This window comes from Panthera leo, chromosome C1 (genome assembly GCF_018350215.1).
Source record: "Panthera leo isolate Ple1 chromosome C1, P.leo_Ple1_pat1.1, whole genome shotgun sequence".
Taxonomy (NCBI): domain Eukaryota; kingdom Metazoa; phylum Chordata; class Mammalia; order Carnivora; family Felidae; genus Panthera; species Panthera leo.
Genome location: NC_056686.1, coordinates 219,692,188 through 219,719,170, shown reverse-complemented (window position 1 = coordinate 219,719,170; position 26,983 = coordinate 219,692,188). Strand labels below are relative to the sequence as shown.

Below are 26,983 nucleotides of genomic sequence, written 5' to 3'. Positions count from 1 at the left end.
GCGTGGACAAGCTGGCCAGTGGCTTTCAGTGACTGTCCTGACCTGCTGGCCCCTGTGCCTGCATCCCGTTCCAGGGGCCCTGCCCCTGACTGCCACCCCGCTGACCTGGCCACTCCCCTCTGGAAAACCCACTTGTCCCCGAGTCCACGTCAGCTGGGCAGTGTGGTCTGGTGGCCAGAGCCTGCCCTGGGACAGCTGTTCACACGTGCTTGGGCAGACTCTGTGCTGGAGGGTCCAGGCCCAGCAGCGCCCTTGCCTGGTGGGGCCTCACTGCTCCCCTTCGGGGCCTGCTGCTCCGCGGGCACTGCAGCGGGCCCTCCTTGTCAGAGAGGCTGGGGGCCAGCTGGGCGCGGGGAGGACTTCGAAGGCAGACGTCGCTCCCAGAGGGACCCCGCTGCTCCTGGTTTGTGGCACAACTCCGCACCCTCTGTCCCGCTCCTGCTGTGGCTGGTGGCCTCTGTCTTTCTTCCACTCCTTGCTGGTGCCCATGTGCTGCGCCAGCCCCTCTGTCCTCCAAAGTTTGCGAGTTCTGGACACCCAACGTTTTGTCATCCATTCCACGGGCAAGGACTCGGTTCTGGTGAGGCCAAGCCCGGCCTGTACAGTCCCCTGGCCCTTCTGCCCTCAGGCCGCACCGCCCAGCCCAGCCTGCCCTGCGTAAATCTGGTCCACAGGTCTGGGTGAGCAGGGGTGTGCAGTGGCCGGCTCAGGGGTCTCCTGGACCTGAGGCGGCCCCTGCAGATCTGTGAGGCCGTGTCGTTTAACATGGACCCTCCCCACCGTCCCCTGGGAGACCCTGGCTGGGTGCCGCTGCCTCGAGCAACCGTAACAAATGCCCTCCCCTCGGGGCCCGGTCCCCTGTTTCGCGTGTGCAGATGAGCCCCCGTTGGCACACGCCTCCCACACCTCTGCCCAGGCCAGCGCTGCAGCGGGAAGGGCTTGAGCCGGCAGGGCCGTGTCCCCGTGCTCCTCCTCTGTGCCCACACTGCTTCGGGCCACTGTTCTGGGGGACAGGCCACGAGGGTTTCTGCCCAGATGGGGCCCAGGCATGCTCATGGAGGTTCTCGGTCACGAGAACCAGGCCATTAGGCCAGCAGGACACCTCTATATCCTCATCCCCGTGAAGCCTTAGGAAGCCCACTCTACCCTGGGGACCGTGGCCGAGGCCCTCAGCACCCCTGTCAATGCCAGGACTCTTGCTTTCCTCACTTTGTAGATGGGGTCATGGAACGCGAAGGGTCACCCTGCCTTAACCCAGACGTCGCTGTCTGCCTTTGTTCGAGGGCTTTAGTTGGGGCCCTGTCGCGCACCCTGCCCTGTGTGGAGACTGCTGGGGTGACTAGATCGGCTTCTCCCCTTGAGCCTTCCTGGTCTCCCACTGTGTAGCCCTGTGCATTCCCCAGCTGTTGCCCTGGTCCTGTCTGTAGGGCACTCCCCGGGCCTGGGGTCATTTCCAACGTGGACGGCAGAATCTGGGGCTCCCGGGGTAGGCCGTGTGCCAGGCCACACAGCTCCATGCAGGGCTGTGGCCCAGACACTGGGGACAAAGCCGGCGATTTGCTATGGCCCCGGGGTGCCATACCAGAGGAGAGGAAAAGTAGCGGGGGCCTCACCACCAGGCATGGGGTTACGGAGGTCTACAGGGCGGCCCTGAGCTTGGAGAGGGGTGGGCAGGTGCAGAACAGGTGCCCACCCGGGGAGGCGCCTCCGGCAGCCTGGCCCTGCTTGGACCCCCACGGGATGCTCCCTTTTCCCCGCCTCCACCCGCCCCTCCACGGACCCCCGCCCCCACCGCCGGCCCCTGCGGCCAAGGCCCGCCCACCACCCCTGCGCGCGCAGCACCGCGAGCTCCCCCTGCAGGCGGTCCCGCCTGCGCGCGGCGTCTCCTCCCGCGGGAAGCGCCTCCCCTGCGCTGTTGCTGCTGAGCGCTGAGCCCGGCCTGGCCCACGGCTCACCCGCTCTCTGCCCCTGAGCTGCGCGTCCGCAGCCGGCCCTCTGTCCTAGGGGCGCGTGCTGTGGAGCCGGAAACCCGGGGAGAGGCCTAGGGCCTCTGACTCCCTCCCGCCTCAGTTTCCCCGTCTGTCCGCTGTGGTGTCTGGGCATCTGGGGCTCCAGGTGTGAACGCTCGCCTCCGGCATCTCCTTTTCTGTCCGGGGGGGGGGGGGGGGGGGGAGGGGGGACGATGATTCTGTAAAGGGAATGCGGGGCCCTGCCCTCTGGGGCCGCTCACCTGCGCGGGCTCCATCGTGCCCTCTGCCTCCTGGCATCTGCACCCCAGGCAGGCGACCTGCGCCTCCAGCCGCGTCCCCCTCTGGGCCAGGCCCTGGCTGTGCCTTCTGCTCTCATCCAGGGCCCCGTGCAGTGCGTCCACTTGCTCCTGCGGAAAGGATCGTGAGGCCTCCTGGAAACACGGCCTGGGGTGTGCTCCAGGGGCAGGAGCACAGGGCATCTGCCTGGACGGCGCTGCAGGTCGCTGTGTTGTAAAAAGGCAAGAACAGGTCGAGTACCCGTGCGCTTGGAGTTCCCTTGGAGCCGTGGTGGGAAGGGCGCCGCTGCAGTGGGCGGGCTCTCTGCTGTGGCCGGGGGTGGCCTCAGAAGACGCGTGGCATCCCTCCAGGGCTTCCAGCCCTTGTAACGGGCTACGGTAGTCCTCCCCAGCTCACCGAGCCTGGTGGGCTCAGCCTGTGTGCCCCCCCTTCTGCCTCTGAGATCTGCCCCCGTGTGTCATCGCCCCCCCCCCCCACGCCCCCGTCAGCACTTCTGACCCTGCTGTGTGCACAGAAGCATCTGTCCTAGGACACTACTCCCTGCCCCACGGGCATCCTGGACACATGGGACTCAAACCGAGCCCCGGTACGTGGCCCTTTCCCCTCCCCCGACACCCACTCACCCACCCTGCCCAGTCCTTGGCCCCTCTGGCTTCAGCCTGCCCAGACCGTCATCGTTTGCCTGGGCGCCCCTGACGCCTTCGCTTTGCTGTCTCCAGGCATGCTCCACGGGGTGGCCGACCACGCGTCTCAGTCCGTGCATTGAGTTGGGCCGTGTGGTTGCTCTGAGCCTGCAGTGGCTCCCCACTGCCCTCAGGATGAAAACTGAGGAGGGAACACGGCCACTCGTCAAACCCGCCCACCCTGCTCACTCTCGAGTGAGAGCCTCTTGCTGCCCCTTGCCTGAGCTCTGCCCGATGTCCTCTTGGCCCCGTGGCCCCCTGGCCCCGCGGCACTGGGTTCCCTGCAGCACCGCTTGGCCGTCTGTTAGCCGTCGTCCCTGTCACCCCCTGCTCGGAGCCGTCCCCAGAACAGCGCCGTTGTGTCTCTCGGGCCCCAGGGCGGGCACACAGAGGGCCTGGAGAGCTCTTGTGAGCAAACAAACACACCCAAGCCTACTCGAGTCTGCCCGGCAAAGCCGCCGTCCTGCCCGCCGTGCCAGGCCAGTCTCCTGCATTTGAATCTTCCTGAGTGTTCCGTGGGGGAGGTGGCCTGTGCCTTCTGGTACCTCAGACTCCAGAAAATCAGGAGTCACACCTGTAGTGCTTTGGGGGCTGAGCGGGAAGGCAGAGGTGTGGCGCTGGGGGAGTCTGGGAGTCCCACAGTTGTCCACGCGGGAGCCCGTGGTAACTTGGACTCGAGGGGGCAAGAAGTTGAAGAACATGACTTGACTCCAGAGACGGCTGGGGGTGTCATGTGGGGGCTGAAGAGCCGCTGGTGTCCCAAGGGCTCCCGGGCCTGTCCTGCTGGGTGGTCCAGGACCCACTTACCAAGATGGGAAGGGGGCGCCTTTGGGGGTGAAGGTTCAGAGTTCAGTCTTGAGGAGCCTCCCAGGAGTCACTGGATGTGGGGCCAGTGTCACAGAACCAGGTGGCTCTGGAGGCCCAGGGCTCTGATGGCCCAGGGAGGGGAGGGCTGTCCTGGGGAGAGGGGAGAGGGGGAGGGAACAGGTCCTGGGCCAAGGAGATGTGAAAGCAGAGGGGAGGAGGCGGAGACGGCAGCCCAGGAGGACCAGAGGGAGGGAGAGGTTGGTCCCCCATGTGGAATGTCCCGAGAGGTCAGGCGGACGCAGACCCATAAGGGACCCTTTGGATGGGACCAGATGTTGCTTGTGACCTTTGCACGTGTGTGAAGGTGGGGGGAGCTGGGGCTGAGGGTGGAGGGGGGCAGCCGTTCCCAGCAGCCTGGCTGGGGGAGGGGAGACAGGGCTGCAGACAGGCGAGTGGGGTGCTCGTTCAGGAAGAGGGAGACTGGGCACGGCGCCAGAGAGCGAAGGCCGGAAGGCGCAGGGACCCCCTGATGAGCCACGCGGGTGCCAGCCCTGCAGCCACAGGGTCCCGGGCCAGCCAGGAGCGCTCACGCGGCCGTGTCCCGCGTGTGTGTCTGCAAGGCCTTCCCATCCGTTCGCTCGCTCACTCGGTTGTCACAAATGCTGGCGTGAACTTGCCCTGCTTGTGGCGGAGGCTGATTCAGAGGGGGGAGGGGAGTGCCTGCCTGGGGGAGGGGCTGCAGGGCTGACCCAAAAAGGACATCCTCCTTTTTGTCTGACGCCCAGTACTTTAGAAACGGACAGTGGGGACCGTGCCTGTGCCTAAAGCCAGTGACTCACCCTCCCCTGCACACGTGAAACCTACTGTTTTCTGCTTGTGCACGTTTCCAGCAGAAAAGCAGAGGTTTCCTTCAAATATGGCTTAAATATTTCGTGGCATTTTAAAGAGGTCCGAACCACTTCTGTGAAGGATTGTGCTCCTGTTGTAATGACTCAACATTTCTGGAATTCAAACGAACCGTAATGAACGGTGCGCCCTTTAGGAAGGTCAGCCGGTGCACCACTCGGTTATTCTCATTTCTGGTGTCGCGTTAGTTCCGAGTCCTGATGCTGTACAAGCTGTGGGCTGGGCAAGCGAGCCTCGCAAACCCAGGTTCGGTTGGAGGGTCCAGGTAGCTGCAGGAAGCTGGGCACACGGCCCTGCCCTCTGGGAGCCTCGGAGCCCAGATCCCCCCGGGGCCCGGCCCAGGAACACACCGGCACCGGGAAGCGCTCAGACGTACAGGGGACCCGGCCTGCACAGGAGCCCAGGGCCCGGTGGCAGACACCTCTGGACTCCGCGCTGCCTGCCTGCCTCTCGCTCCGCTCTCCCGCTCTGACCGGCCGAGCCTTATCGTCAGTTTCACTATTGTTTTCCAACATTTCCTTTAAAAATCCCAAACGTTCATTCTTCCCTGTAAACGTTGCCCAGTTTCCCTCCAAACATACCATAAACAAACAGACAAAACCAAACCAAGAGAGCAAACAACCGACAACCTACAAAGCAGGACCATAAACGCAGATCCATCCGGAAGCTACTCAAAAGCTCCTAACGGCCCTTGAGCCTCGGCCCCTCAGCGGTGCGACCGGACACGGCAACCAAAAGAGAGACAGATGTGTCATCATTCTTTTGAGAAGTAAAAACTGAAAGTCTTAGAAAAGTGGTAAAAAGAAAAAGAATTCATGTCAGAAACCCGTGGTGCACACGGGCCCACAAGGAAGGAAACTGTGATAACGCAGAATGCTCTATTGAGGGAGGAAACTCAAACATAAATACATCACTTACTCAGTTTAAGAAATGAGGCCAATTACAAAAACACAAGAGAGGATGTTAATATAAGCTGAAATGAATAATTGTAGGCAAAAATGCGAGAAGAGGTCAAGTCGGTTCTTTTGAAAAGACCAGCCAAACAGGGGCACTGTTGGCAGGTCAGATTAAGAGAAGCAGCTAGAAAGCTTCGAGGCCGAGAGACAGACACAGCCACAGGTATAAATAAGATAGAGCCTCAGGTATAAAACGGGTCCAACCAGAGACCTAGCTACATGTGTAATAAAATGTCAAATAGCGTGTGCGGGTCCTTGGCGTTTAAAAACACAAGGTGGACGGAGGTCCAGACGACAACAGCCGCCCCAAGGGGAGAGGCGGCCCCCGGCGGCCCCCGCATCGCCGCGGGAGGAGCAGGGGAGAGGCAGTGAGCGGCGTATGGAGTGAGTGAGGTGCGGAGCGTCTGCGGGCAAGTCCCGTGCGTCTCGGGAACCTGACCTCGGCCGCTCCGTGTCTGGCAGGTGGCGGCGGAAGCTCACCAATTGACCGCATGAGGAGAAAATAATCTTTGCGCCCAAACTCTGTCAAGTGCGGCGCCCTGAGGGGGTACAGATGCAGACAGTCGTCTCCGGGCTTGGGTGGGCCCGCCGACCCGCACGGCACGGCCTGCCAGTCCACGAGGCCGAGCGGCTCCCGGCTTTGCTTCTGGAACCTGACCGACGCTGTTTGGGGCCCGGAGGAGCGCGCTCGGGAGAAGAGGGCGTGTGCAGGGCCCTGGGGGGCTGGGGCAGGTCGGATGCCCGGCAGGCTGTGACCCGGCTCTGATGGGGGGACACCCCTTCTCCCTGGGGGCGTGTGTGGGCCCGCACCCCCGCTTGCTCTGAGGACGACCCCCAGGTGCGGTGTTGGGCGCGTGTCCCAGCGCTCTGTGCTCGGTTCTGCCCTGTTGATCTCTTGAATTCCCAGGGTGGCCCTGGAAACGGGGAGGGATTTGCTCTCAAACAAGAATCTTACTGTTTGCATAGCACAGCCTACCATTTAATTAGGAAAACATGTTTTTAATTGACTTTCTCTTGACAAACACATTGGCTCATGTGAACCGGGGGGAAAACCCAGCCATGAAAGTGAAAGCAGCCGTGTCAGACGCAGACCTCGCTCTAGCACATGCTGGCGGCTTGGCCACGTGACCGACGGAGGGGGCGTGGGCGGTGGGGAGTGTGGCCACGCGACCCGAGCCCCTCGCTGGCTGCAAACGCTGCAGCTGGGATCTGCTGTTCGTCAAAAGGGCCTGGGGCCTCTGCGCCTTAGGTGCGTCTGAATCCCCCTCCCAGGTGCCCACCTCAGTGGCCGACAGGTTAAAACATTGGGTAAGGGGCGCCTGGGTGGCTCAGTCGGTCGAGCATCCGACTTCAGTCAGGTCATGACGGTTTCTGGGTTCGACCCCCACGTCGGGCTCTGTGCTGACAGTGCGGAGCTGCTTTGGGTCCTCCGTCTCCCTCTCCCCCTGCCCCTCCCCCTTTCACACACTCTCTTTCAAAATAAATAAACATTAAAAAATTGGGAAAGACCTTCCTCAGACCTGGAGATCAGAGATTTTGAGGGTTCCCGCGAGGTCGAGGCACACAGAACCAAGTGGCCTAAAAATAGGAGAATTGCTAGGGTTCTAAGAACAACGGATAGATTTTAGCTCATAGACTTTGCTGAAAAGTTGAGGAAATTCTTAATCAAGCAGGAAAATGAACAGGGGTAGAGAAGGTTTGAACAACATCCAGAAGAGCCTTCTGCACCCATGCGTGGAAACCTCACAGAACCTTGGGGACGCTGACTCAGGGCCTGGGCTGGGGGCTGGAGGGCAGGCTAATAAGGACCAGGTCACGAAGGCCCCCAATCCCCTGGCAGGCAAGTGCTGGAGAGGAGGGGACCCCAGCCACCACAGCCACCACAGCCAGCCGTGCCCCTGAGAACAGGGCCTTCACCCTCCCTGTCCCTGGTGGCCCCCATGCTGCCCCTGCTGCCCTGCCCGCTCCCCACAGCCCCCAAGGTCCCCGTGGGTCCCCATGGCTCCCCCTTTCTCTCTGCCTTTCACTTTGGGCCTGAAATATCTGGACAGGGACATGTGAAGTCCCAGGTGGGTTTCTCTCCACTCCTGACTTTGAACGAGACCAGACCCCCTTCTTTGAAGACGTGCAGAGGAGGAAAATCTCGACAGCAGCAATCAACTGTGGTTCAAGAGACAAAGTCAGTCCGAGGGATCAGATCTGAGGGTATTGAGTTAAAAGAGAACAGAGTTATTGCAAGAAATGGGAACAGGTGTCAGGAAAGGTTCACCGACGCTCTCATGAAGGGGAGCCAGAGTGGGAACAGTTGAGATTAAAAACACAAGGACCGGGGTGCCTGGGTGGCTCAGTCGGGTGAGTGTCCGACTCCCGATTTCAGCTCAGGTCATGATCCCAGGGTTGTGGGATTCAGCCCTGCATCAGGCTCTGCACCAGTCGTGGAGCCTGCTTTGGGATTCTCTCTCTCTGTCTCTCTCTCTCTCTCTCTCTGTCTCCCTCTGCCCCCGTTCCCGCACTTGCAAGCACTCTCTCTCAAAAAAAAAGAAAACAAACCCCCCCAAACCCCAAAAGGACCAATCCAGGCATGAGGACAGGGACTAGGTTAGACGCGGCAGTCAGATGAACTAACCTAAAGACCCGAAGTTCTCTGGGACGTGGCAAGGAGCCAGTGACAAGAGGTGACGTTCAAGATGAACAAGGAGGAAAAGGCCCAGAGAGCAAGGCTGGGCTGCAGTGAATTTCAGGACAAAAGAGTGGGAAGAGGGTGGGGGAGAAGCGGTGGTCTTTAGGTGGAAATAACGTGCGTCGACCGAAGACAGATTCGACTCTGCAAGCGGAGATAATGCACAGGCTAAGATAACAGAGGGAACGAGTCCACGTTTGGGGAACGTTTTTGAATTTCCAAGATAAACGGACCTTCTGGCTTCCTCTCTGGAAGGAACGATTCAAACCACCTAGACGTTACCTTTCTGGAACTGTCTGAGCCTGGGGTCACGGGGCAAACAAGAAAAGAAGTCCGAGTAGAAACAGGCCCCTCCCGGGGAGATGGGTCGTGAGCCTCGCTCACCGCGTCCCCACCGACCTGCTGGGCCCACTGCTGACACCGGGTGTGGCGGGCAGAGTTCTGACCTGGCCTGTGCCCCGCAGCCCCAGGGTTGCCCCAGGGTCACCCTGTGACCACGTTAGGGCCTGTTGCAGACGTGATTAAGGTGACTCCTCAGTGGCTCTGAGTTAACCAAAGGGGGATGACCCAGGTGGGCCTGGTGACTCTCACGGGCCCGGCGGGCTGGCGGCAGAGCAGCGGCCGTGGGGTTCGAGTGCGAAGGGGGCCGTGTGGGGGTCCTGCCGTCGCCGCCGCGCTGTCGTGAGGGCCGACGGGAAGGCCCAAGTCGGGAGCCGGAGAAGCCCTCAGAGGCCACTGGCTCCTCAGCCAGGAAATGGGCTGCGAAGAGTCTGCCTCAGGTAAGGAAGCGGCTCCCCACCCCCTCCCAAGAGCCCCCCGCTGTGCCAGGTGGGACCCCGCCCCCCGTGGGGCTGGCAGCTCACGCTGCCCGGGGTTCAGTCATCAGTCTGCAGCAATGGCTGCGTAGCGGTCAGAAAGGAACACAGTGTGGGCTGCGGTGAGTACAGAGCCTCCTGCAGACAGGAGGAGGGGTTCCAACTCAGGGGCAGGCGCTTCATGGACCCCCGCCGGGCACGCAGAAGAAAGGTGGAGGCAGGGCCATCTGGAGCAGGGGAGGGGCCCAGGGGAGAGCCCCTGGACACAGGTGCAGAGCCCTTGCGGGGGGAGGGGCGGGGAGCCAGAGGCGTCCCCTGTGCACGGCGCGGTGACACGTCGGCTGCCGTGCTCACTGTTGCCACACTCCCGCCGCCATGGAAGGGGGCAGGGGGAGCAAATAACCCTGAAATAAAAGGCTGGCACGGAAGTCGTGAGGAAGCATTAAATCAGCAAGGATCCTGTCAGCAACCAAAGAAAACCAGAGCAAATAAATTATTGCAAAACTTGTAAGCGGGATAAATTCCTTTGGAAAAGGCACACGCTCCGAGGTGGGCTTGAAACCAAGGCCAGGCGGATGAAATAAACGGTGACTGAAAACATACAGGGCGGGAGCGCGGGGCCGGGACCGGGGATGGGGGGTGGCCACTGCACGTGTCAGGCACAGCAGACTCAGGACAAATGGCACGGAACAGGCACCGGGAGCTCTAGGCTGGTAAGAGGCAGAGCGGCCAAGAAGCTTCAAGTTGTGAAGAACGTGTCCTAGAAATGTATAAACCAAAGACCCTTACAGACAAAAGGAGGTATTGCCCTCCCTGCCCCCACCGTGATGGCAAAATTCAGCACTTCACTCCCGGTTTTCATAAACTCGAGAGACAGATCCAACCTGGAGTATGTGACTGACGTGGTTGTAAAGGTTGACTTAATTAATACATACATTTCAAAATGTGTAACCTGCAAACGGAAAGCCTTATTTTCAAGCACGCACAGAACACACACACGTGAACGCACGTAAAATGGGGCGCGGCCCGCCCCTCCTGCCCTGGGGGTCTGCCCCTGGCTCCGGGCCTCGCCAGCTCTGTCATGCAGGGCGCTCCCTAAGACTCAGTTTTCCTAATCTGTCAAATAAGGGCTGGGACCACCTCCAAGGCAGCTCTGCCAGGGGATGCCCCCGATGAGCGCCGTGGGGCCGTGTCCCTCGAGGCCACCTGCTCCGGCCCAGTTGTGCTTCTGCCCGTGGGGACCCCAAACCTCCGCCCCCCCAGAAGCCACCCCCTCACCCCCCCCCCCCCCCCCGTCCCCAGGTCCCCGCCAGCTGCGTGCCCCACCTGGAGCCTCCGCTTCTCCCAGCTGGCCGCCCGCCTGCCAGCCCGGTGCTGTTCCTCCAGGCTCCGGAGCGCCTCCTCCTGCAGGGCACGCGCTGCCTGGGCCCTGCGCCTCTCACTCTCCGCCTGGCGCCGGGCTGCGGGGCGAGCAGGGTGCTTGCTTGCCTGGCTCCCAAGGTCAGTGCGGCCGCCACATGGGGGTCGCCCCTGCCCATTTCACAGGCTGGCTGAGTGACTGGGAGCTAGACGGTGGGGGCTGGAGTCCCCCCCCCCCCCCCCACCGCCCGTCTGACAATTCCCTGCCGCTTGAGGGTCCCCGGGGGCGGGTCTGGGGTCCTGGCTCCCTCTGCCTGCTCCTTCTCTCCCAGGTTCTGTCCTTCCACAGACATCCCTCCTTCCAGACACCTCCCGGGCAGACCCACTAACGGAGGGAGGAGGGCACGTGATGCAATGGGGCGACCAGCAGGCCAGGGGCGCTCTCGGTGGTGACAGGGGTCAGAGACCTGACGGAGAGATGGGCCTCAGGGCTGTGGAATCGGGTTCCGGGAGGTCAGCGTGGTGGGAGGAGGGTCTGCGGACCCTGCAAGGGCTCTGGACCGCATCCCCTGGTGACGGGGAGCCACTGTGAGAGGGCCGGGCACACCCGGGGGACACGCTGGCCCGCGCCCGAGCAGCTTCCAGGACTGCACCCTCCCGGCCGCCAGGGTGGGGCGCTTGGGGGGAAGCCCGGGAGGCGGCCCTGTCAGCGGTGTTCGGGGACGGGGCGAGGGAAGGGGGTCACCTTCCTCCGCCTCTGCCAGTGCCTCCTGCAGCCGTGTCGCGCGGCTCTGGGCTTGGGCACGCTCGCGCTCTGCCTCGCTCAGCCGGCCGCTCAGGCTCACCACCTGGAGGTGCCAGTCGTCCTGGGCGGAAGGACCCAGGTCAGGGGGCAGCCCGGTGGGTGAGCGGGGGCCGAGGTGTCCGGCTGGAGGTTTGGGGGGCTCGGGCACGCTGACCTGGACCCCGGTGGGCATCATAGCGGCGCCCGGCGCCAGGGGCCCTGCTGCTAATCGGGAGTAAGGGAGGAGGCCCTGAGCCGTTGGGGCGGCAGCTGAGTTTTGAGGGACCGTGGTGTTTGTTGCTACCTGTCACGCCCAACAAAGGACAGTCTGAGCGCTGAGGCGCCCGGCGACCCCAGGGCCCGCCAGGGCCTCAGCGGATCTGGGGTGGATGGACAGATGGACAGCAGAGTGACGGGCAGCATCTCCGTGTTTCTGGGAGCCCCCGGGCCATGTCCTCTCCACCCCCCTTACCCGTTCCCTCTGGGCAACCCGCAGTTTCTGCACAAAGTCCGTCAGGGCGTCTCGCACAGAGTCCACGTCCACATCTGGGCAGGGGTCCCCAGGTGCCGGTGACGGCCATCGGAGCGGTGAGCCGGACCCGGTCGGGGGGCCGGCGCTCTGGACGCTATCTGAGCCTGCAGGAGAGTGGCAGCGGAGGGGATGCGGTGGGGACGTGGCGGAGACTTGGTGACAGGCATGCAGGTGCCCTGCCCCCCCTTTCTCTGCTTGTCCCCACCCCCAGGGAGCTTGCGGGGGCACGGGGTCCAGGCCCCTCACTGTGTGGGTCGTGAGGCCCAGGGAGGGGAGGAGGTGTCCTGGGTGGGTGCCAGAGCCGGGACAGGAGCCTACCCGAAGCCACTGAGGACACTGACCTGGACTGGGGAAGCCGGGCCACTCGGGGGAGCCCGAGGGGCCTCGTCCCCGCAGCCCCAGGCCGCGGCACAGGGTGGACCACAGCCGGCCCAGCTGGGCCTCCGCGTGCCGCCCGGCACCTTCGGCCCGGGCCAGCTCCCCTTCCAGGCTGTGGATCCGGCGGCCGGCCTCGTCCAGGCGAGCCTGGAGGCCGTCGGCCACGCTACCGGCCTGCTGCAGCTTCCCCGTGACCATGTGCAGCTCGGCCCGGAGGGTCCGCTCGGCCCCCCGGCTCTGGCGGAGGCCCTCCTCCAGCTGCTGCTTCCGGGCCTCAGCACCAGCCTCTGCCTCTTCCAGCTCCCGCCGCAGCCTCAGGACCTGTGGGAGGGTCATGAGGGCTCACGTAGAAGCCCTTTGTCCCAGAGCCACCTGCCCTCCGCACCTCGCCCCCAGGCCTCTTGTCCTCCCTCACTCCCTGCTTGGCACGTCACGGCCAGGGGCACCTCGGACCTGCCTCCCAGCCCGTGTCTGGCGCTGGGGGCCCCTGAGCCCAGGTGGAGAGGGGCACCTCAGGACCACAGAGCACATCCTGGCAGGCGTCCTTTCGGACTCGTGAACCCCCCAGCCAGCTGCTGGCCCTAGGCTGTCCCCTCCTGTGGCAGGGGACCGGCTGCCTCGAGCCAGCCCCATGCTCGTTCGTCTGTGGCTGCTCTTGGCCTGTGGTAGCAAAGGCTGGGTCAGCATCGTCCTGAGACCAGGGCTGGGGAGCCTCGGGGGGCCTGATGCAACACCACGGGCTTCCGCGGGGTGGCACGGGGGTAAATCAGCCTCCCCGGCACACAGCACCTATGGGCCGAGAGGAGAGGCCTGGCCTCTGGGAGGCCGGTCCTGGGCTCTTGTACCTGGGTCACTCTTTCTACCCTTCCACGCTCACCCCTCGGGTCTGCCGGGCCCCAGGCCCCTCTCTTCTCTGGCGGCCTGGCCTGGGTGCGGAGGGGCCCTACCTGACCACCTGCCCCTCTGTAGCCACCCGTCCCGTCGTCTCCAGTGAGGCCACCCTGTCTGCCTCTGCGGACCCTGGTCACAGCCTGACCTGTGCCGCTTAGCCCCTGGGATGGGGCCTCCGCTCACACAAGGTGCCCCCTAAATACCTGTGAGTGAATGACGGAATAGACAGGGTCACGTCACCCCTAGGGCAGTGACAGGCTTGGGGCAGGCAGCCAGGCTCCCGGCTCGAGGCCACAGAGCCTCTGCCAGACCGTAAGCCCTGGCACAGGGGGCAGGGCCGGGCCCCACCCCGTTTCCTCTCCGGGTGGCCACAGTGTTAACGACCCCATTCACGGGTAGAAGTGAGGAGCCGTGAGGTCACACAAGGGTCACATAGGTCGTGGGAGGAGAGTCCAGGTTCTCTGTGCACGGTGGGTGCTCGGTGCAGCCGCCGTGTGCGTGATTTTGGGTCCGGACCAGGGGGTCCCACGCGGGCCGGGCTGTGGGAACACACGTGCAGGCGTGGGTGTAGGTGTCACTCCAAACCCAGAGGCTCTTTGACAATTGGGCATTTGGGGGCTCTTGCCTGTCCCCTGGCTCAGAACTCGCATGTCCCCTGGGCGAGACTGTCCCTTTCTAAAACACGAGAACCTTAGGAGATGCAGGGGGTCCCGCTTTCCCTGCATTCGTTCAGTCAGCACCCCTGTCCCTCGGCCCTGGTGGCACCCAGGCCCCACGTTCTTTCTCCGGTTCTCAGCCCGCAGCATGTTCACCTGCGAGTGTGGGGTGGCACCGAGGGGGTCGCCGGGCCCCTCCTGGGCCCCTGCCTCTGCTCACACGTGCTGGGGAGGGAGCCTTCCTCCTGGGCAGCGCCGCCCCCCACTCTGGCCAAGCCCAGTTCTGGGCGATGGGGGATGTGGGTGCTGGGGGTGCCCTCCGAGACCACGCCCTTGTAGCTGATGGACTCCTGAAGCCGTTTTTGTCTGAGGCCAGGACACCCCGTGGGCAAGGAGCGGGCTGGGCCCCTCGCTGGCTGTCACCCTCGGGGACCCTGGTCCGACACATGTCTCTGTGGCTCGACGTCCTCATCTGAAAAGGAAGGCGCTAGACCTTCCTCACGGGGGGTCGGTGGTGGGGGAGGGAGGAGGGAGGGCGGTGCAGCACACGCCTGGCCTGGAGGGAGCACTGGACCCCGGGTTTCTCCTCCCCGTGCACCTCACGGCCCACTCACAACGGCTGCGGATGTTGGGACCGGCCTCCCACCTGGAGGGGTATCTAGGCCCCTCCTCTGAGCGGTCCCGAAACCGAGTGAACTCGGTGTGAGCGGCCCTTGACTCTGGAGACCGAAGCAGATGGATGAAGCCGTGCAGGTGGTCTCTGAGCCCCGAGGCAGCCGGGCCGGGAGGTGCCCAGCCGGCAGCCGGTACGGCCACCGGCCCCGCGAGCAGGGCCGCCTGCCCGTGAGCCCAGCCCTGCCATCAGGCCCCCCGCTGTGGAGTCTTCTGGGCACGTGCACCGTCGGGCAGAGCCAAGGCGCCCCTCTGTGCCCTCGCCGCATTCCTGATCTCAGGGGCCACGGGCGTCCAAGTGGTCGTTTTCAGCCATTAATCTTGAGGCTTGTCATCCGTACCCCATGGGGCAGACCCAGCCGGAAGCCCCACGAGTCTGAGCAGGGCCCTCCAGCTGAGGCTGCAAGTGTGGGGACAGAATGTTCCAAAGGCACAGACAGCGAGGCCATGTCTTGGAGCTCGGGCTCCGCGGTCCGGTGGGTGCCCTGGAGGCACCTGGGGCAGCCGGACCGAGGGGGGAGGGGACATCTCTGTGGGGGGGCGGGGCTCCAGGACGGCTGCCCTCACCTGTGTGCCCAGCTCCTGGAGCTCCCGGCAGGCGTCGGCGCGAGCCTGCTGCACCTCCCGTAGGCTGGCCCGCAGCTCACAGGCCTCCTTCTGGGCCGCTGCTCGCGCCTCCTCCAGGACCAGCACCTTCCGTTCCCTTTCTTCCTTGGACCTCTGAAAACTGAGCAGAGTGTCACAGGCCGGGGCTCCAGCAGGTCCCGCAGAGACCTTTCCGCCGCCCACCTCACTCCGGCCGGATGCCTGCCCCGTATCTCGGCTCTACGGTGTCCCAGGGCCCAGCCTCCTTGGGGCTGCCTGGGGCCGGTCCCCTCGGGCATACTAGGTCCGGGTGCCCAGCCGGATCTGCCCCTCCCCACGTCTCTAGACCTTCCCTCCACCCTTCCCCGTGCTCCAGCCACACTCCCAGAGACCCGGTGTCCAGCGCCAGGCCCGCACCTCTAATGCCCCTCTGCGAGGCCTGCGGTCCCGGCCTCCCGGTCCCTCCCATGGGGGGCCTCCCAGAGTCCCGGAACAGGCCTCTCTTCCTCCCTCCACTCCCCAGCCCTTGGCCGTCTCTTGCCCACCACTTGGGGCTTGTGTGGCCCGCCAGACGGGAATGCTCCGAGGGCAGGGACAGGTCCCTGCCCGTGTGCGGGCACCGTAGAGCCTTCTGATGGACAGCTGGCACCGTGAGCTTAGTGAGTCCACCCACCATCCTCTGGCCCACCTCAGTAGAACACCCCGCGTCCCGCACACTTTGCCCCTCCGGTGGATTTCGGGACCGGAGGGCCCCCTGACGGATGCTGCATGGGCTCATACCTGGCCTTGTCCTGCTCTGCCCTGCGGAGAGCGGCCCGCAGCTCGGTGTTGGAGCTCTGCAGCACAGCCTTCTCGCGGGCCTCCTCGCCCAGCGCCCGGCGGGCCTCCTGGGCCTCCCTGCGAAGCCCCTCGCGGCTCTCCTCGCTGCCCTGCAGCTCCCCGCGCAGCACGGCCAGTGCCTCCTGGGCCTCGTCCAGCTGTGCCCGCAGCCCCTCCGCCTGGGGAAGGGGCACGAGGCTGTCGGGGCCGCCGGGGGCCGGGGCGCCATGGGCAGGTGGGGGGGGGGGGCGGGTAGGAGCTGCCGATCGGCCTCTGGCTCTGGTCCGGCAGCGCCCAGGTGCCCCCAGCCCTGTGTGCCCAGGTGCTTGAGAGAAAAGCAGACAACCTGGCTCCGCCCACCTGGGGGTGCAGGGTGCCTCACGAGGGCTGGTCCCAGAACCGGGGAGGTGACGGTCTGGCCCTGCTGGCCCTGGGCCCTTGCTCCCTCCCTGGCCCCCGGGGATGCTGCTTGCCAGACAGCAGGGACAGCGTGGCACCTGGCTGTGCCCACACATCCGTACTGCCCCCTCCCGGGTCCAGATGCCTCCGCTTGACGGCCCCCCACCCCCGCTGCTGCCCGCTGGCCTTCAGTGATGCCGTGGCACTGGGGCTGCTGCCCGCCCTGGGGTGGGTAGCCGTGCGGGTGGCCCTGGCTCGAGACCCCTGCTCCGCGGCCCTCATCTCCCTATCACGTGGGAGGCAGGGGAGGGTGGGTCTCTGGGCGATGGTGCCCTCAGAATCCTCTGGCAGCACGAAGGCCGGCTCGGGCCAGGCTGTCCAGTTTGCTTGGGCGGCAGGTTCTCACTGTCACCAGGGCCCTGGACAGAGTGCTCCGCAGAAGCATGGACACCCTAAACCCAACGGGTGGGGGGCAGCAGAGGCCCCCGGCTGGGCAGGATCTGGAGCCAGTGGGGGCCACCCTGGTCTCAGGGCTCAGCAGCCTAGACTCCTGCCTCGGGCCGCTTTGAAAGCTCTGAAAAGCTGACCGGAGGACGGGGAGAGGCTGTAGGTGTGAGTCCTGTGCCCTGCCCCTACCAGATGTGTTCCAGGCCCAGAATGGGACACCCGTCACGCCGTCCTCCCTACAGCGGGACCCCCACGCCCTCTGGGGGCTTCCAGGCAGGGCTTGCTGGTTCTGTGGTTGTGTGAAGCTCAGGGCCTGAGCGAGGGCCAGAGCTGGGTCAGGGTGGGGTCGGGGGTCCTCCTCACTCCTCGCCCCAGCACCACCTCCCCCTCGACCCTTGGAGGGAGGGTCTGGAGGCGAGTGCAGACCCAGGGCAGGGGCGGCCCACCTCCCAGCGCCCCCACTTTGGTGAGGGAGATCTCCAGGCTCGGCCGGGACCTCTGGTCTCCCGCCTCCCAGGCCTGTGCTCCAGCCCTGACCGGGGCACTCTAGAGAGGGCTCCGTTCAGGCTCGGGTGTCCCGAGGAGGAGGTGGAGAGGAGGTGGAGGGGGCCGGCGGCGTGCCGACAGAGGGGAAGCCGCAAAAACTCTGAGCCGTGTCAAGGCGCTGGTTTGCCAAGAGCAAACCCCACTTTGCTGGCCGTTTCAGCGGGACATTGTCCAGGCCCCTGGCCAGCCTGGCTCCCGTGTCCGCCCGCTGTTATTGTTGTTCTGTTTTTGGGAAGGGCCTGAGGCCCCCCCCCCCCCCCCGCCCCACTCCCCTTCCACCCCCCACATATGGGAGCCACAACTGTGCAGGGCAGTTTCCGCCGAGCTCAGCAAAAATCCACCGAGAAGGTCAAGGACCAGCAAAGGGCCCTATCCATCATAAAAGGAACTGTTTTCATTTCCCAGGGCAGAGGAGATGAAAACGAGCACAACAAAGCTGGAGAAGGGCCCCCCTCAGCCCTGCACCCCCACCCGCTTCCCTCTGCCTCATGAGAACAGCCATCCTCTTTACAGGAATTTTACAGCCAAATCACTTAATGTGATTATAATAATTATTTCTTTACTAGAAATTGTATAAACAGCATCTTTTGAAATCTCCTGCAGGGAGGTGGTTCCAGGGCTCTGCACCGCCTGAGGGAAGGCAGGGGAGGGGCCGGCAAGGGGCTCTCGCCCGTGCGTGTGAGCACACACATGCGTGGTCAGCGTGCGTGTCTGCAAGCGACGTGTGTGAGTGTGCCGTGTGCACCTGCACACGCGTATGCAGGAACACGCGTGCCCATGTGCCCACGCACATGTGTGACGTATGTGCGTGTAAGTGCATGTAGAGCTGCGTGCCGCGCGTTTCCCTGTGAGTGTTGTGTCCGCATGTGAGTGTGTGTGGGGGCATGCACAGGCACGCTGTCACTTGTGTGCATGCGTGTGCACGTGTGGGCAGGGGTGTGAACGGTGCAGCAGGTTCACGTGTGTGTGCAGGCACACACGTGTGGACTCCAGGCAGCGCCGAGAGAAGCCTGGACGTTCCTTCAGTTTAAAGGCTGTGAAAACGTTATGGTTTCCATGGCGACCGGGCCAGCCTGGCGCCTGGGAGGCTCTTCAGTGCTGCTGTTCCCGGCTTGCTCCTCCTGCCCCCGCCTCAGCCTCCTGCTCCCCCACTGCTTGCTGGGGCCCCTCTCCTTTCTGGGGGTTCCCTCCCCTTTCTGGGGTTCCCTCTCCTATTGGGGGCCCCTCTCCTTGCCGGGGGTTTCCTCTCCTTTCCAGGACTCCCCTCTCCTTCCCGGGGGCCCCCTCTCCTTCCTGGGGCCCTTTCCTTTGTAGGGGTTCCCTCTCCTTTCTGGGGGTTCCCTCCCCTTTCTGGGGTTCCTTCTCCTTTTGGGGGCCCCTCTCCTTGCCGGGGGTTTCCTCTCCTTTCCAGGACTCCCCTCTCCTTCCCGGGGGCCCCCCTCTCCTTCCTGGGGCCCTTTCCTTTCTAGGGGTTTCCTCTCCTTCCCGGGGGCCCCCTTTCCTTTCCGGGGGCCCCTCTCTGGGAACCTGAGCTTCTCGGGAGGCCTGTGCTCTCTCCTCTTTCACCTCTCCAGAACAAATGTGCCCCCAGTCTCCTGGCCCCTCCCCTGCAGCCCCCAGTTTTAAAATCTCATTTTGCTTCCCCGTGTGGTCGCTGACCGGGCCTGACTTTGAAATCTGTTGAAAGGAGACCTTTCTCTTTGGGGGCCAAAGTAAACAGCTTGTCATGTTAAATCATGCTCTCTCCCTCCCTCTCCCTCCACCACGGGGCCTGCCCCTGGGGGCGCTGGGGGAGGGCTGAGGAGCCCCCCTCTCTCTGCTGCTGCCTCAGCAGCCGGTGCCTGCTTGTGCCCCCCCCGAGCTCTGGGTCAGCGCGCTGCCTGCCGGCCTCGGCGCCTGGCCCGGGGAGGGCACGGGTCCCCCAGTCCTCGCGGCCCCACCTGGGCGCAGGCTCACCCTCCCCCAGCCCAGATCCCCGTGCCCTCCTGCCCTCCCCTCTCCCAGGCTCCCCAGGTGCTGTCACGTCTCCCTCAGGAACACCTCCCCATTCTTGCTTGCCTGCTGGGCCGCAGCCTGGCCTGGCCTGCCCTGCCCGAGACTGTCCCCCACCGCAGGACACCGGCCCATGGCTCCCGGGGGCCCCTGCGGCAGCCTTGAGGCCGCGGCCGGGTCCACGCACGGTCGGCCCCGGAAACACCACAAACCCCCCACACCTCTGCCCCTCTACCCGCCCCCCCCTGGGCACCCCCAGGGCAGCTCCACCCCACCCAGTGCCCAGTCCCCTGGGCTCCGTGCGTCGTGCTGCATGTGGGCAGAGCCTGGCCAGACCCACCGCACGCAGGCTCTGCCCAGGGCTGGTGGGATGGATGGGTCTCCGGGCACCCCTCCCCCTCCCCGGCACCTCTCCCCCCTTCTCCCGGCACCCCTCCCCTGGCACCCCCTCACTTCTCTCCCGGCGTTGCTTCTCTCTGCCGCCATCTCCCGGAGACTGTCTCTCAGAGCCGCGGCCTCTCTCTGATGGGCCGAGATGGCGTCCTCGAACTGGGCCTGCAGGGCCTTCAGCTCCGCAGCCGTGGCGCTGACGGTGGCCTGGAGAGAGCGGCAAGCTGGCCGCGGCATCCAGGGGCAGCCCAAGGCTTGAGCGGCCGGTGGACAGCCATCTGCTGTCCCGGGGCCGGGCGGAGGCTCGCTCGGGCCGCACAAGGCGGGCAGAGCAGAGCCCCGGGCCAGGCTTCTCATGCCGCCCACTGCCCGTGCCACCGCTGCTGGCCCCGAGGGGACGTGGTGATGGGGGGGGGGGGGTCTCCCCGCGCAGAGGGGCTGGCCCTTTCCCCCATGCCTTTCCTTTCGGGTCTCCAGGCCACCAGGCCAGGGCAGCTTGGGGGCGGGGACCCAGTCAGGGACTCAGGTGCTGACCTCTTTCAAGCCAAAAATGTTGCTGTTGGGCCGTTCAGCTGAGGGGCCAAGAACAGCCACTTGGCGAACGAGACAGGCCCTGCCCTCAGAGGAGGCTGACTTTGAGACCCCCTCAGCTGGGCAGTGTGCTCGGCATTCGTGCCCAGGACGTGGGCATGGGAGAGGCAGCCGGGGTCCCGTGGTCCTGTAGTCTGGGACGTCCACTGCGGTCAGTGCACGGGGGGCTCGCCCTTCCGAGGCGTGCCTCTAGTCCCCCTCTCTGGGACCCTGCCCATCGGTGGAGGGCCAGAAAGGTGGACCCCAGCTCAGAAGACATGGTGGTGGCAGGGAAGGGGGGAGGTGGGTCCCAGGACAGCCCTGTCCCCGAGTCCAGGCGAACACAGGAGCCCCTCAGTCAGTCCGGCCCTTGGTTTCCCGAACTTTCAAATGGGCAGGTGGCATTCGGGGATGCCCACGGTCCCTGCCAGCCTAAACACGCGAGCACCCACAGACATGCCCGGAACGGGGCCACGGGGCTCAGCCTACACCCCTCCCTAGACGGAGGCCCCCCTGCAGAGACACTCAGGCAGCACAGACATTCATCGGACTCAGCTTGGCCTGGATCTGCTCTTCTGGACCCTCCTCTCCAGCACTACCCGGTGGGCACTTGGAGGAGGAGGGGTCCCCTGGGCCCCAGGCTAGGAAGCAGTGCCCGAGCTTTCCTTGTCCATGAACAAGGATGCTGCCTGCTCACCTGGGGCCCGAGGCCCGCCTGGCTTCCCGGCCTGTATGCTCCCCCTCGCCTCTGCCTTGGCCCCAGGGTGGTCTAGGCCCCCCCGGGGGGGCCGGGGGGAGTGGAGCCGGCTTCGTGTCCCAGGGAGGCACAGGTGCCTGTGCTGGTGCCCCCGCACTGGAGCCCCACCCCCGCCCACCCAGATTCTGTAGGCCGCTGCCCCAGGGCGCTAGTGGGCTGGGGCCCTCTGAGGCCTGGCCTCCTGCTCTTGGTGAAGGAGCCTCACTGGTGCCTCCTCCCCTTGCCCCTGCCGTCCTTCTGCATTACCCCCCACCACCCTCCTGTCCTCCTGCACTGACAGGTATCACCCTGGGTGGCCCGTTTGGCCGTGCCCTCGGGGCGGACCCAGCGTTGCTGTGGCGGCCTGGCTAGGAAGGCCCTGCAGAGGCTGTGGGTGACAGGATACAGCCCAGGAGCCCCTCCACCTGCCAGGGGGCTTTTCTCACGTCACCCCACAACTGGTTTTCCTCGGCAGGCATTTCTCCTCTCCTTCCGTCCTCAGTGGGTTTTAATTTCCACGTTCCTTGCCAAGGGGGCAAAACAACCCTTAACGAGCTCGCTGAAGTGCCCGCCCGCTGGCTGGCCGGCTATCCCCAGTCCAGGCGGAGACTCAGCCAGCACAGAGGGGGAAGGCTCCTGAGCAGCCCCTCTGAGTTGGGGGGTCAGCTCCCAGGGTCTGGGGGGGGGGCAGTCCCTGGTTCCCTGACGAGAGTGGGATGGGTGGGGCAGCTCAGTGGGAACGGAAGGAAGGAGGGCACCACCCTGTGGGCCCCCCCCACGCCTCCCAGCTGTGCCCACGGAAGCACCGGCCAGCCCGTGACAGAGCAGGGCGGGGGCTCCAGGGAGAGTGGCTCTTGGACAAGACTTTTCTGAGTGCCGTGAGCCCCTCCGGGTGGCAGTGCTCAGAGTGACCCTGTCTGGTGGTGGGGGGGGAGGGGGTGGAAGGCAGCCGGCTCCTAACCGCAGCCCCCTTTCCTACTGACTGTGCCCCTGGGACAGGACTGCGTGTCCCTGCCTCCCCAAGGCCCCGCTGGCTCTGCATCTGCCCCCGCCGGGCAGCCTTCTCAGTGCCCGCTGCTGCTCGAGCAGGTGCAGAGTCAGTGACGCTGAGACAGTGGCTCCTGCTCTGACACCAGTTCTGGGCCGGGCACTGCAGCCGGTGTTCTGTCCACACGCTCGGTCCCTGACTCGCTGAGTCATTCACTCAGCACCAAGGGAGCATCTCACCCTTTGACCTGGGGGCTGGGACACACCAGGGACAAGGGTGAAAAAAGGGTCTCCTAGAATAAAAACGAAGGTGACAGGAGCTGGAAGGACACAGGCAGGAGGCAGAAGGGACAAGGTGCTGGCCTGGCCTTGCCCTGGACCACGCTGGCTCCCTGCAGTCTGCGGGGTGCGAGAAACGCCCCGTGGGTCTCTGGGCTGCTCCCTGCCTGCCTCTGCTCAGTGCCCACCCCCGGGGTCCTGACCCCGCTGCAGACAGCCCTCCCCTGAGCTCGCCGTGGTCCTTTCACCTAGCTCTGGCCACCTCCCCCTGCGGGGGCAGGGGTCATCCCCACCTTGCCTACACTGGTGGGACTGCACTGCATTTCATAATAGGCTGAGCCTCCCCCACTGGAGACAGCAGTGGGGGCCCAGCTCCACACATGGGGTGGGGACACAGGGTCCCCAGGGTCGCTGCCTGCCCTGTTCCCTGGACACGGGCTCCTGATGGAGTCTGGAGCCCCGAGTGGCCCCAGCTCGTTGCCTGAGGCAGCCTCAGTGTACCTGTGGGCGGCTACCCACGGGGGGTCTCTCCGGTCCCTCGTCCCTCGGGGATGCCTTTCTCCTGGCTCAGCTGGACACTCTCTGTGGTGTCCTTTCCAGCGAGGGTCTGCCTCAGGCACAGTGCTGGCCTTTCCCAGTTTGGTTTCTCCTTTGGACGCACGTCTCTAATGAGCCAGCCCCAAGAGGCCTCACGCACATTTCCTGCAGTTCCGTTTTGCCAAGTGCATCTCAAGTGCACAGACAGGCAAGGCTGGATGTACATGGGGCTGGGCGGGGCACAGGGCTGGGTCCTGCCCGCCTCTGCTGCTGGCTCACCTGCGGCCCCAGGCCCTCCTCTCTGGGCCCTTTCTGGCCAGGCCCGCTGCTGGCGAGTAGGGACTGGCTCTTGGAAGCCCCCACCCCCCAGCCGGCTTTGGTTCACTGGGCCTTTCCTTGCCATTAAGACAGTGCCCCCTCCCAGCAGGAGACCTGGACATTTCCTGGAGGGTAGAGAGGGCTGTGTCCCTGGGACCAGGAAGGAAGGGGGTGCATCTGAGGGTCTGCCTGAGTCTGCTGGGCAATGCAGGTGGCCAGGCTGGGTACCCAGTGTCTGGCTTGGGCACACAGGGCTCACCTCGGCTTGCTTTTGTTGGCTCTGGGCCTCCTGCCGCACCTGTCCCAGCTCCTGCATGGCTCTGAAGAGTTCTTCCCTGAGCAGCCTCCTCTCTTCTTCTTTCAGTGACAGGGCCTGGCAGGATTTGGGGGGGGGCATGCTTGTGAGGGTCAGGGAGCCTCCACAAGGGGAGGCTGCAGCAGAATGCTGGGTGCTAAAGCCTCTGCCAGGATGTGTTGTGTTCTTGATTCCACATCCCTGCTCAGGGAGGGGCATCGCTCCGGAGGCAGCCCTTGTCCCGAGTCGGGTCAGTGGGGTCTTTTTACTCTGTCTGCATTGGTCCAGCTTCCATGCCCGTGCTCAGTTCTCTACACACTAGCTGGATGATCAGGTGGGTGGATGGTCAGACACAGAGATGGATGGTGGATATGGATGGACAGCTGAGTGTGTGGATAGAGGGAAGGATGTTTAAGTGAATGGATGGACAGATGGTCAAGTGAGTGGTTGCATAGATGGATGGTCATACGAATGCATGAATGGTTGAGTGCGTGGATCATTGATGGATGCTTAAGGAAATTGATGGATAGATGTATGGTTAGGTGTGTGAATGGAAAATCGGGTATGTGGATAGATGGCCATGTATGTGGGAGGAGAGCTAAGTGTATACATAGAAGGATGGATATTCAAATAAATGGATTGATGATGACAAATGGAAGGACAGTCAAGTGCATGGATGGATAGATGGATGGATGGATGGATTGGTGAATGGATGGATGATGGATTGGTGGATAGATGGATGGATGGATGGATGGATGGATGGATGGATGGATTGGTGGATGGATGGATGGATGGATGGATGGATGGATTGGTGGATTGGTGGATGGATTGGTGGATAGATGGATGGATGGATGGATGGATGGATTGGTGGATGGATGGATGGATGGATGGATGGATGGATTGGTGGATGGATGGATGGATGGATTGGTGGATTGGTGGATGGATTGGTGGATAGATGGATGGATGGATGGATGGATGGATTGGTGGATGGATTGGTGGATGGATTGGTGGATGGATGGATGGATGGATGGATGGATGGATGAATGGATGGATTGGTGAATGGATGGATGGATGGATGGATGGATGGATGGATGGATGGGTGAATGGATGGATGGATTGGTGGATGGATGGATGGATGGATGGATGGGTGAATGGATGGATGGATTGGTGGATGGATGGATGGATGGATGGATGGATGGATGAATGGATGGATGGATTGGTGGATGGATGGATGGATGGATGGGTGAATGGATGGATGGATTGGTGGATGGATGGATGGATGGATGGATGGGTGAATGGATGGATGGATTGGTGGATGGATGGATGGATGGATGGGTGAATGGATGGATGGGTGAATGGATGGATGGATTGGTGGATGGATGGATGGATGGATGGATGAATGGATGGATGGGTGGATGGATGGATGGATGGGTGAATGGATGGATGGATTGGTGGATGGATGGATGATGGATGGATGGATGGATGGATGGATGGGTGAATGGATGGATGGATTGGTGGATGGATGGATGGATGGATGGATGAATGGATGGATGGGTGGATGGATGGATGGATGGATGGATGGATGGATTGGTGGATGGATGGATTGGTGGATGGATTGGTGGATGGATGGATTGGTGAATGGATGGATTGGTGGATGAATGGATGGATAAATGGATTGGTGGATGGATGGATGGATGAATGGATAAGTAGGTAGGTGGATGTCTGTCGACTGGGACTGCTGTGAAGACTGAAGCTTCAATAGCAGTGATCTGGAAAGGTCAACCCTCTTTGTGGGTCAGAGAAAGCATGGTGAGGTGGAATGTGAGGGTTCCCCACTGCCTGAAAGTCCCCCATCACCTCTTGCATCTCATTTTCCAATTGGAGGAGACTCTCATCCCGCTCATGCTTTAGGCTCTGAATTTCCTCCTTCAGAGCCTCCCTCTTGGCCGCATTCTTTGCTACCAGCTTCTTCTCCTGTTCCAACCGGTGAGCTGCCACTTCCTTCTCCTCTGTCAGAGACAGACTCAGGGACTCCTGGGCCAATGCAAAGGAACAGGCTATGAAGACTGCATAAGTCGGGACATGTGAGGCCAGCAGGTACCTGTAGTCCTGAGTGAGACCCGGTTCATGGGACGTCAGGACAGTACAGGACCCCAGGAACGGCCACTCCAGTCAGCTAAACACCCTTTGTCTCACACAATGACATTAAAGCAAGAGCTGGGTCTCGCCACCTGCCGTCCCTATGTAGTGGCCCATCTACCTCTCCCAGCCCCCACATTCAGAAGGTGTGTAACATGTTAAACAAGACCTCGCAGGGGCCTGTGGCCAGTGGGACAGCTTAGCGGGAGGAGGGAGCTCCCTCCGGCTACCGGGCCTCGGACTGCAGCCAGGCCAGCCAACCCGAGGTCTGGCCTCTTCTGTGGGGGAGAAGACGCCCCCCGCACAATGCTCCAGGCCCTGGACCGCCCACGTGAACTATTCGACTCCTCTGGGTGCGGCCCCGGTATGGCTGGGGCACCTCTCGCCTGGCTGGTCTCCTAAGCTTCCCTCCCCCATGTGTCTGCTGGCTTCCGGGACATGGCAGTCTCCTGGGAAGTGACCACACAGCAGCGGCCCAACGGAAGCAGACCTTCTCCCTCTGGAGCCGGGCCAGGTCCTCGTGGTGGGCCAGCGCCTGGCTCTCCAGGGCCAGCTGCAAGTCCCGCTCCTGCTGTGCCACCTGCCGCTGAAGCCTCCCCACGTCCCACTGCAGCTTTGTCTCCTGGACCTCCCAGGCGCTTCTCAGCTGCTGCATTTCCACTGTGAAGTGACAGAGGCATCAGGGACCGGCCACAGGGCCCCCACAGCATGGAACCCCTGTGGCCCTCACAGACTCCCTGTGGAGTGATGGCCCCATGGGGTGACAGCCACCTGCTTTGAGGAGGCTGCCAGAGCCAGTGGGACAATGAATGCCCTCCGTGCCCCACTGCAGCGTATGTCCTAATTGTCACCTTGTATTGGCTCTGGCCGGGCCCACACAAGGCAGGGGCGCCGGGCAGGGAGCACGGGGCCTGGGAAGGGAGCACGGGAGCTGGGTAGGGAGCCACCATGCCGACCCCGTGGCCGCAGCCCAGTTCTGCGCCTGGGCCCGGCACCGAGAGCAGGCTGTGCAGGTGGCCGGCCCTCCTAGACAACAGTGGCATGACCCGATCAGCCACGTGAGCTCCAGGCCTGTGTTCGTGTCCCTTCAGGGGACTGGGGAGTGTGAGCAGCACATCTGGGGACTGAGCCCCACTGAGGGGAGAGCGGAGCAGAGAGAGCCTGCCCGAGGAGCACCTTGCAGGGCCTGCCGAGCGAGCCGCATGCTCCGGGCCTGTCCCTCCAGCTGCTCCCGCTGTGCCTGCAGCTGCATCACCAGCTGCTGGGTCTCAAAGAGGCTTCTCTCCAGAGAGTCCCTCTCAGCCCTGCAGAGTCATCAGACAGCGGAGCAGGTCACCCAGGCGGTCCTGCTGATGAGGGACGGTGCAGAGTCCTTTAGCTAGATAACGGAACAGTGCCCACCGAGGCTGGGCTCATCAATCAGAAGATAAACAGAATGAACATCTCATTCCTTTTTTTTTAACTCTTTTTTTTTTAGGTAGGGTCCACGCTGAATGTGGGCTTAACCTCACGACCCTTGGATCAAGAGTCGTGGGATCTACCAAGAGCCAGCCAGGCA

The 26,983-nt window shown here is 63.5% G+C and overlaps 1 protein-coding gene across 1 annotated transcript in view; it reads right to left on the bottom strand.

Annotated features, from left to right (window-relative positions):
• CROCC2 (ciliary rootlet coiled-coil, rootletin family member 2) overlaps positions 1-26,983 on the bottom strand; it is a 70,245-nt gene that overhangs the window by 2,414 nt on the left and 40,848 nt on the right. Inside the window, exons 17-32 of the mRNA XM_042948720.1 lie at positions 26,602-26,729; positions 25,916-26,085; positions 25,144-25,320; positions 23,251-23,364; positions 19,628-19,771; positions 15,752-15,969; positions 14,954-15,113; positions 14,728-14,786; positions 13,981-14,080; positions 13,749-13,870; positions 13,480-13,597; positions 12,131-12,488; positions 11,730-11,893; positions 11,219-11,339; positions 10,441-10,574; positions 2,231-2,377 (exon numbers count right to left, since the gene is read on the bottom strand). Coding sequence (XP_042804654.1) covers positions 2,231-2,377; positions 10,441-10,574; positions 11,219-11,339; positions 11,730-11,893; positions 12,131-12,488; positions 13,480-13,597; positions 13,749-13,870; positions 13,981-14,080; positions 14,728-14,786; positions 14,954-15,113; positions 15,752-15,969; positions 19,628-19,771; positions 23,251-23,364; positions 25,144-25,320; positions 25,916-26,085; positions 26,602-26,729 — 2,434 coding nt within the window. The remainder of the gene's footprint in view (positions 1-2,230; positions 2,378-10,440; positions 10,575-11,218; positions 11,340-11,729; positions 11,894-12,130; positions 12,489-13,479; positions 13,598-13,748; positions 13,871-13,980; positions 14,081-14,727; positions 14,787-14,953; positions 15,114-15,751; positions 15,970-19,627; positions 19,772-23,250; positions 23,365-25,143; positions 25,321-25,915; positions 26,086-26,601; positions 26,730-26,983) is intronic.